The sequence below is a fragment of the Seriola aureovittata genome, chromosome 19, assembly GCF_021018895.1.
Source record: "Seriola aureovittata isolate HTS-2021-v1 ecotype China chromosome 19, ASM2101889v1, whole genome shotgun sequence".
Classification (NCBI taxonomy): Eukaryota; Metazoa; Chordata; class Actinopteri; order Carangiformes; family Carangidae; genus Seriola; species Seriola aureovittata.
This window is the reverse complement of record NC_079382.1, coordinates 15753831-15763289: the sequence shown is the minus strand read 5'-3', so window position 1 is coordinate 15763289 and position 9459 is coordinate 15753831. Positions and strand designations below refer to the sequence as shown.

Here is a 9459-nt window from a genome sequence, read left to right as displayed (position 1 = left end):
GGGTAAACAACCGTAACGATCGACTGATTATCAGAAATATGAACTTTCTGTTGATGGACTAGTTGTTTCAGCTCTAAGCACAATTTCGTAGCGATAATGATGCAGAACAAACAGGTTTTAAGACTTCTCAAGTAGTTTCAGATGGTTTTTTTTACCCTCTCTTTCTGACTATATTACATCCACTGACTAGTTTTCTGCAGGCCAACACAGGCCTGAGTAAAAATGCCATTGCACCATTCAACAAGTGTGATTTAATGACAGTTCCCTTTTTTTTTTCTTACTGTACGTTACAGCCAGTGCCTTAGATAACTCAAAAGAGAAGGAGAAGCAGGATTTACAATTCAAGTGCAGATCACGTGGTGTAGGAGCTCTGACTTTCTGATACATGTCAGGGCCTGAGAGCAAATATACAGACATATTCCTTTCAAACTGCTTCCCTGCATACACTTGATTCTGTATCAACTAAACTGAGATCAAGTAACAAAGTGGCTCTGCAGTTTGATTACAAGACCTATCTCTGTAGTGCCTCTGCAGTGAATTGGCATTCAGTGTACAATCTGCACACTGGAAACAGTCATACTGCACAGTCAGCAACATTTAAAAAAATAAAACTCATTCTTAAAACAGATCAGACATAAAAACTTGCATACAGGACAATTTGTACAGACAATAAGCCAACTGTAAATAATCTGCATAAAACATCTGATCTTGTCGCTTTTTTTTTTTTTTTTTTATAAACCTTTGCTTTAGTGATACAGCTGTAAAAACACAAAAAAATTATTCAGTTCAAGTTCTATTTCTAAAAATAAAAAACAGAGGAGAGGGTCAGGGAGCAAATGTTGATGTTGGCTATATATTATTTTGTTTTGTTTCTGAGAGACACAAAAACTCATCTCTAAATCAAAGGAATCCCTAAAAAAAACCTTATTAAAGCTCCATCAGACAGCCCCTCTACCATCTGTTTGTTTGACATTTAGGGAAAAGTTCATATTTTCTGTCTTGCTGAGAGTTAGCTGACATGACCGATACCTCTCTTATGTGCCGGAAGTATGAAGTTACAGTCACCAGCAGGTTAGCTTAGCATAGCATAAAGACTGGACACAGGCGGAAACAGCCAGCCTGTCTTATCCAAGGGTAATAAAATCTGTCTCTCTCTTTAGCTCACCAACATAGTGACATAATTGTTACATCCTGTAATAAAATGACACGTTCTGATGGTATCGATCTTCTCATCTAACACTTGTCAAGAAAGTGAACAAGTGCATTTTCATAAAATGCTGAACTATTAAAAAAAAAAAAAAAAAAAAAAAAAAAAACTTCCACACTGTCATGTGAAAAAATTGTGTGAGGTCAGTTGAAATCTGAGATGTGAACAACAACAACAACAACTATTTAAAAACAGACAGCATTCCTGAAAGGTGCAGTGTCTTTGAGTGACAGTCCAGTACACTGGGTTGCCGTCTGTGCTGAGTGTGTCGACCATAAAGTTTTAGCTCTCGTCATCGGCCTGCACCCTGCCGTCGTTCAGCAGTCTCTCTCTTTCTCCTGCGCTGCTCTCTTCTTCTGCCTCCACCATGCCGGCGCAGCACGGTAACCTGACCAGCAGGGGGCGGTGCAGTCCGTTGTAGAGCGCCGTGCCCAGCAGCAGGACCAAGAAGCCCAGGACCTGCAGGCCGTGAAATTGCTCCCAGCGCAGCGCCAGGCTCACCACCCATATGACCAGCGTACGCAGGCTGTCCAGCACCATGCGGGTGGTGGCGCTGATCTCTTTGGTGACGCTGATCCCTGCGAAGTTGAAGAAGGCGATGCTGACCGTGTTGCCCAGCAGCGCCAACAGGATGAGAGGCTGGTGTCCGATCTGACAGAAGGCGTCCAGCGCGTCCTCCAGCACCTGTCGAGGGTTGCCGCTGAAGTCGCCCACAGGAATGAAATACATGGGGATGAGCAGCAACGACAGGACGAAGAAACCAAAGAAACCTGGAAATAAAGAGCCACACTCGATCTGACGTGTACTTGAATTGTGAGCGCTTAAAATCTACTTGCAGTGTGTGACCAGTCCAACCAAACAGTGATTTATGTTAGAGTAAATGTAGTTATTCACCAAGCAAAAGTGAAGATAAGAGGAAAGTCTAACAAAATAAATCAACAACTTTGCTTATCAGAAATATGTTTCTTCTGCTTTCTTCTCGTTTTGTGATTACATCCTGTACAAGACTGTGACTGGTATTTGTTGGAAAACTGATAAACTGGTCTATCTGTTGTTGTTGTTTGTTGATGTTTGACCTTTGCATTCCTCATCATTGACTTCTTCTAACATTGACAACTCAGGACTTTGGCTCATGTACATGTAACAACTGGATGAACGGCTGCTGTACCTTCAGTACCAACTGCACGAAGAGGATGGACGTCGTGTTTGTAGACAAACTTTTCTTCCAGGACCATCTGCACTGAAACAATGACCTGAGCCATGATGATCAGAAGGTCTCCTGCAGGACCAAAAGAAGAAGTGGTTATTTCAATGCTACTGACACATTGCATGTTTTGGGATGAAAAAAAAAACAAACAAACAGTAATGCAGAATTTTCTATATAGTTTCAGGTAGCACTTGCACATATAAGTTAAGTACAAAAAGTGTAGAAAATATTTAGCCAACATTATGGCTACACTTTGTTTCATCGGTTTGACTCGTCTTGCTGTTATCCTGCGACACACTGGATTGAATACACAGTTAATTACTGCAGAAAATAAAGCACATGATATTAAAAGAAAAAAAAATCCACCTTACCTGTGATGATGTCACTGAGTTGGTGCGAATCGCCGTTGTGGCCGCTGAAGAAGTCGGCGAGGCCCACTATCACCAGGCCCAGGATGGTGATGAGGATGCCGATCCACTGGCTGACTAACAGGCGACGCCCCAGAAAAGCCACAGAAAGCAGACCTGTGAAGATGATAACAGCTCCACGCAGCATCTGGAAGCTGGAGGCACTCGTCATACTCAGGGCTGGAAACCGAAAATAAATAAATAAATAAATACATAAATAATTTTATTAGGACAGATACACGAAGGACAGAAGTTGATCAGTGCAGCTGATTCACTAACAATGCCATTTGTATATTCATGATCTAGAAATACATGCTTTTCTTTCCAAGACACAAGAAGAAACAATTCAAACTGCCCAATACATTATAAAAGTGACACTGAGAAAATCAACTTTGTTATCTTTGACTGAATTATCTGTCTTCCTGACGAAAGGCAGGAAAAAAAAGCAGATAATCTTTATTGTTGCGGCTTCACCAATGGGACTTATGAGTCTTTACATTTGACCTTTGAGGGGCAGATCAGGACACAGGCTCGCAAAAGCTCATTCTTATACCATTAAAAAAACAAAAGATCTGAGAAATTTCAATAAGCAGGGGGCCGGTGTTCTCTACCTATTCAAGAAACGGACATTTGTCACTTACCAACATACATGATGGAGGTGGCCGTCATGTCACACATGGCAGGAGCTAAGAAGAGGAGAGGGTTGAAGCTCTGGCCTGGGTTCATCTTGGGCTCCGGTCTACGTCTGTCATGGCAAAGCAAGATGTAGAAGACTGCAAGACAGCTGAACTCCCCCAGGAACATACCCACTGCCTGGAGAGGCAGAGTAGGAGAGAGACAGTGACACAGACAGAGACGGCAAACAGATATTAATTCACTTACCGACTTTGGAAACAGCAGCTGAGAAATCAATTACTGGTTTGATTTTACTTCTGGTAGAAAACTGAACAAATAAATTGTTTTGTTTTCACTTATTGCCAAAAAAATATATTTAATGTTGCATTCAAGTGCAAAGACATAAACGTGGATATCTGTGGCCTCTGGTTAACAGGGCTGAGTATCATCAGATGTTTTTCAGTAACAACGTTGATACAATACCTGTGCTGATAACAAGACTTTTTCTTTTTCTAATACTGTAAATTGAGACATACAAACAGGTCAAATCCTTTTTCTTCCACTTAGTAAAACAAGACAAATATTTCACAAAAGCAGCTGTGTCATCACTTTGCCTAAATAAAAATTCTCACACCACCTCTGATCAAAAAATAAGTTACACATTCGGCCAGGCGTTTGATGCCAGTTTTTGATACTTGACAGTAGTTGATAACTGCGACAGATTCCTTTTGGTTGGTACCAAGAAAGAATCAAGGTTAAATACTCAGACCTCTTTGTCCAGCGTGGTGCTGAGTGAAAGTAAAGTGTGAAACAATACTGCCACTTTGTACCTGGACAAATGGGTGGGAGAATCCATGGTCAGGGTCATCATGGCAACCCTTCGCTGTGAACATATCAGCCCATCTGTCGGACAAGAAGACAGTATCAGAGTTTAATTATGGATATTCTACAAAGTCAAACACACTGACAACATTGAATTAAAAAGGGGTTGCCACTGCGCTAGAGCTGCACAGATTAATTGATTAATCATTTAGTGAAGTGAGAGAAACTTCATATAATAATGTGGCAATAAATCCATGAAAAACCAATAAACTTTTGAATACATCACCGTGGTGTGTGGGAAAATACAACAGACAATTTACACAATTTTGTCATTTCATAAACAAAAAAGTAATTGATTAATTGAGAAAAAGAAAGTAGATTAATTGGGATAAAAATAACTAAGTTGCAGCCCTATACATCACAACCCAGCTCTGCTCACTTTATTTCTATTCACTTATTTCAGCATGTTTAAATGATTATGTGGGTCTAGCACTGAGTTTTAAGAGAGTTTTCCTCTCTTATTTTGTTTTCTTTCATGTTATTTCTGTGTTTTACCAGCAAACACCTGAAAGACTCAGCCGTGTAGAGCTCTTCTTCTCCTCTCACTGAGTTCATTGAGGGTACACTTGTTTTATTGTGCCCTCACATAAAACATTGAGTCAAGTAAAACACTGTACAGTCAGACAAAAAGACCTGATGAAGTGGCTTGTGAAGTTAATGAGTGTTTAGGTATAAGCCTTTATAGTCAGACAGTCAGAGGAAGCATGATCGGCATGTGAGCGTCCTGTCTGGTTCAAAATGCATTACAAGGGAAAAATCATTAAAGCTGATGACACAGCACTTCCTTAAACGCAGCATCTTGTGAGCTCATCAATACACCACGGAAACTAGAGTGGGCCTGTTGCTGAGTGATCCAAATCTGCTATGACTATCCTCTTTATTTGTGGTTAATGCCTTTTGGATTAAATGTCTTTACATGGTGCATGGTTCCATGAAAAGAAAGAGGCACCAAAACTATCAAATTATATGCTGTGACCAATCTAATCTGTAGGGCTTTAAAACCAGTGAGGCAGCGCTGTGACGAGGCCGGTTTCAGGTGGCTGCCGTGAAACTTTACCTGTTTGTTTCTGTGCTCTTCTGTGAGCAACAAGACACAGCTTGTTTTGTCTGACACATTAACACATTCAAAATGGGATACATTGCAGTTTTGAGTTTTGTTTAGCTCAGAAAACCCACAAATGTAAAAGTGTGTGTCAAACAACAGAGACCTGACTTCATAGATTAGAGAAGTAAAACAAGCTGAATTTCTTGTTTCACTACAATGGCAAACCCCTTACTATCGTGACAGTATTGACAGGAGTTAAAGATATTCATCAACCAAAAAATAAAAAAATAAAATAAAATAAAAGACAATATTCTCTCATTCCATTACCTAAATATGAAGATTTTTAGCTTTCCTCTGTTTAGTATAATATACAAATTGAATATATTTAGTTTTAGGACTGTTGGTTAGAAAAAACAAGATGTGTTGGTCATTTATTACCATTTTCTGATGCTTTAAAGACCAAATGACAAATCAAACAATGAAAAGAAGCAGAATAAATACATTAATCAATGTAAAAAATAATGCTAGTTGAATATATGACGACTTATATTGGGGTTTAAACGATCAGTTGCTTCATAGACAATGAACAGGCAACAATTTTAATAACTAAAGTAATTGTTGTTAAGTCTCATTCCAGGAGGAATAATTTAACAGATTGGCTGTTTGCAGTATCTCAAATGTGAGGATTTGTTGCTTTTCACTGTTTATTATTGCTGTATATTGAAAATCTTTGGGGTTTGTGTTGTTTATCAGATAAAACAAGTAATCTACAGACTTCTCTTTGAGGTCTGAGGGGTATTTCTTTTGTTTTACGGTGTCTAGATAAATTTAAAGACCAATCGATAATGAAAGCAAATGGTTGGTTGCACTCCTTCATGCCAGCTAAAGAAGGCTGAACTAGTCTATCACTTAACCTCTGACAGGTCATGAATACCTGAGTCATGTCCCAGCACAACAGGTTTGTTAAACACACATAGCTCTTGATATTGGCATTACGCCGCTGCAGAGCCAGATTATTTAGGAGAAGTAAAATCGTAGTAACAGTTGGCCTTAGCTAAGTTTATACAAACAGTCTGTACATCCCGTTAACAGTTGCTTCCTGACAGAAATCCAACAATGTCTGTGAATACTGCTGAAACGTCTGCCCCCTAAAACATTAGCTTCAGCTACATCATTCATAACAATGGTTATATTAGCCGTCTGTAAAGCTAACTACCTGACACGGCGTTAGCTTTTTATTTACCAGCTAATGTTACCTGCTAATGGCTATAGTAGCTGTAACTGAATTGCAAATGAATTAACATTTAAATACTACAGTAAATCCGTAACAAAAGCGTAATAAACAAACTACCTCGATTAGTTTGCTAATGATTTGGCTAATAAAGGAAACGGGGATTCACATTTTGAGTTAAACATCGTCTACCAACTGTTTTTAGCGCACTGTTACTGGCCAATTCTCCAACAGTTAATTAACTTTAACTGTAAACACATGCCACCAATGGAAAAACATAATCAAATTTACTCACTTTGCAGATAATGTGTTGATTGAGCCCGTCGTGAGCATAAGTCCCGCAAGGAAAAGCTGGTATTTTGTCCAAGCCATGCTGGACGTGCGAACGGGACAAACAAACCAGGAACAGACGACCACCAAGCTGCTTTTTTTGTTTGAAGAGACCCAGGTTGTTATTCTCACTCTCTGTCCGAGGGATCTCCTCTGCCTGTAAACGCCACATGACAGGCCAGTCAGCTGACTGCTGCGCAAAACACGTGCTGCCTTCAGGTCCTGCCGGAAATGAGCAAATAAAAATAATTATGTACCACAAGACAGATGAAAGTGAATATTTAATCTTTAATCTATTTAATCTCATGTATGTAGCCAGATACTACATACATGAGTTCACACATCCACAGCCTCTCATTCCCGTCTCTCAATCTAACTCTAAATGTTCTCCAAAAAACTCAAGGATATGAAAACTGTACTTTTATTTACACCTTTTGTTAAAGCTTTGTGTTAATGTGTATTGTTGTGCTCCATTTGCTCAATTGTTGTGCTGGCTTGTATCCCATGGCTTAGTTGCATATAATTTTGTAAAATGTACAATGGTAAATCACATACATTGATTTATTAGAAACTCAGTGAAAGACATTAACAATGGCGTTATAAAGATGGAATTATACTTGTCAATACAGCTAATTTAACAAAGAAAATTAATAAATTACTATGTACTTTAATTACATATATAGGTACATATGACAATAATGTATAGCTGGGGTGAAAAGTTTATTCTTTACCATGACAAACCCCATTTGTTGACTAAGATCATGATCAAGAATATCTACTAAAATGGACTTTCTCATGCAGGAATGAGTCCTTTTACCACTTCCGCTTCCGTCAATCCGAAGTCTATGGGTTTTTGAATGGGTTTTTGGTTAGATGCCATAAGTACCGACTGTGGTTAACACAAGCCCAAGATATTTTTATGTTTTATTGTACGACATAAATACGTCAGTTAATTCTAGGGATGGGCATTTTCAGCAATTTCAATATTCTACTACTCTCATTACCTTAAAAAAGAGTACTCAATTACATATATATATATATATATATATATATATATATATATATTTTTTTTTATTTATTTTTTTTTTTTACCGTAAAAAACGGAATACTAGAGGTCCGTGTCCGACTGGAAACACAAGCTTAACATTCCGCCTGTGTTTCCAGTCGGACACGGACCTTTCCGACCAAGCCTACTGTTTGGCTATCAAGAGAAAATGATATGCAAGTTTAACGCCACATATCTTGCACTGCACATTATTGTCCAATTTACTTCCAGACATCACCTTTCCTGGTTACGGCCGCCATGGTGCACGTAACGCCAACTGAGTTGAACTATAGTAGCCAAAAAACAACACGTGCGCACGTGCACGAGTGGTTAAACGCTACCAGAATAATGACGTACACTAGTAAATACAACAGTTGTGATTTCTTCCTTAAGCCTTTACGTGTATTAAAAAGGCTGGTTGCTAACAAGTGGCTCAATGAGATTACAGAGGTTTTCGTTCGTACGTTAAACGTCATCATGCCGAACATGAAAACCAATCCACTCAGTCCACTTTTACAGCCTCGTTTTGTAAATACTCGCACTTCTGCAAAACTATTACTAACGCTGTAAGATGAAAGGAGAAGAAGAAGTAAGCGCGCTAAATCAAACTGCCTAACCCAAGTAGGAAGTTTAGTAGTGGTGATGTGTAAGTCATGCGACCGTAGTGTAGTTCTTTTATAGCCTAACATAACTTTTTCACTTGTGGCGATTATATTTAGACTTCAAAAATCATAGTGGTGTTCATTTTTGAAGATTATGCTGCTGAACAAAAAGGGTAAGTATCATAAACTGTTGTTTGTCACAGCTTTTTTTTTTTTATTGTTGCAATAATGAAAAGGCAATGTAAGAATCCCATTGGGTTTTTTGCAGAGGGAACCAGGGTGATGCTAACTTCCGGGTCATCCCTACGACACTATATTACATTTAGCTTACATTTACATCTACTCGTTTGGCAAATGCTTTTATCCAAGGTGACTTACTAGTAATTGGCATCACTACTTAACTACACACTAACGCTACTTGATTTGAAAAAATTGTCAAATTAATAACAGTTAATTGATGTATTATGACGGTTCTGGAACAGGATTAAGTCCCCACCAGATCCTGACCCTATAATAAAATGCAGATCAGCAGTTTACGAGGGGACTGTGAAGGCAACATGATAGGCCTCATGGATGAACAGCAGGGGGAGTCAAACACCAGCTATGGACCATCATCATTTGAGAGTGGGACCACACTAAAGTTCCCCCTCTGTGGCCTCTCTGCTTAAAATTAGAACATGCACTCCAATTTTCATGATGCTGCCCCTTTATGCTTTTTAGTAAGTCTGTAGCTTTTTGAAATCTGCACATAAAAGGTCAATAATCACAAAGGAAATTATATTTATTTAGGCATGTGTATTGCGGTATAAGCTAAGCTATCACAAGAACCTGAAAGAAAGACCTAGAAATTAATTGCTTTTGTGACATCTGCACTACCTGCAACTACCT

General features: G+C 38.9%; 1 protein-coding gene across 1 annotated transcript; it reads right to left on the bottom strand.

The window, feature by feature from the left end:
• Window positions 1–236: 236 nt before the first annotated feature.
• On the bottom strand, window positions 237–7142 carry slc35f6 (solute carrier family 35 member F6). The gene is made up of 6 exons (XM_056363586.1): window positions 6890–7142; window positions 4267–4339; window positions 3463–3634; window positions 2786–3001; window positions 2376–2486; window positions 237–1977 (listed from the first exon to the last, which is right to left on the bottom strand). Exons 1-6 carry the CDS (start codon window positions 6964–6966, stop codon window positions 1490–1492), a joined length of 1137 nt encoding a protein of 378 aa, XP_056219561.1. The 5' UTR covers window positions 6967–7142; the 3' UTR covers window positions 237–1489.
• Between the last annotated feature and the right edge of the window lie 2317 nt (window positions 7143–9459).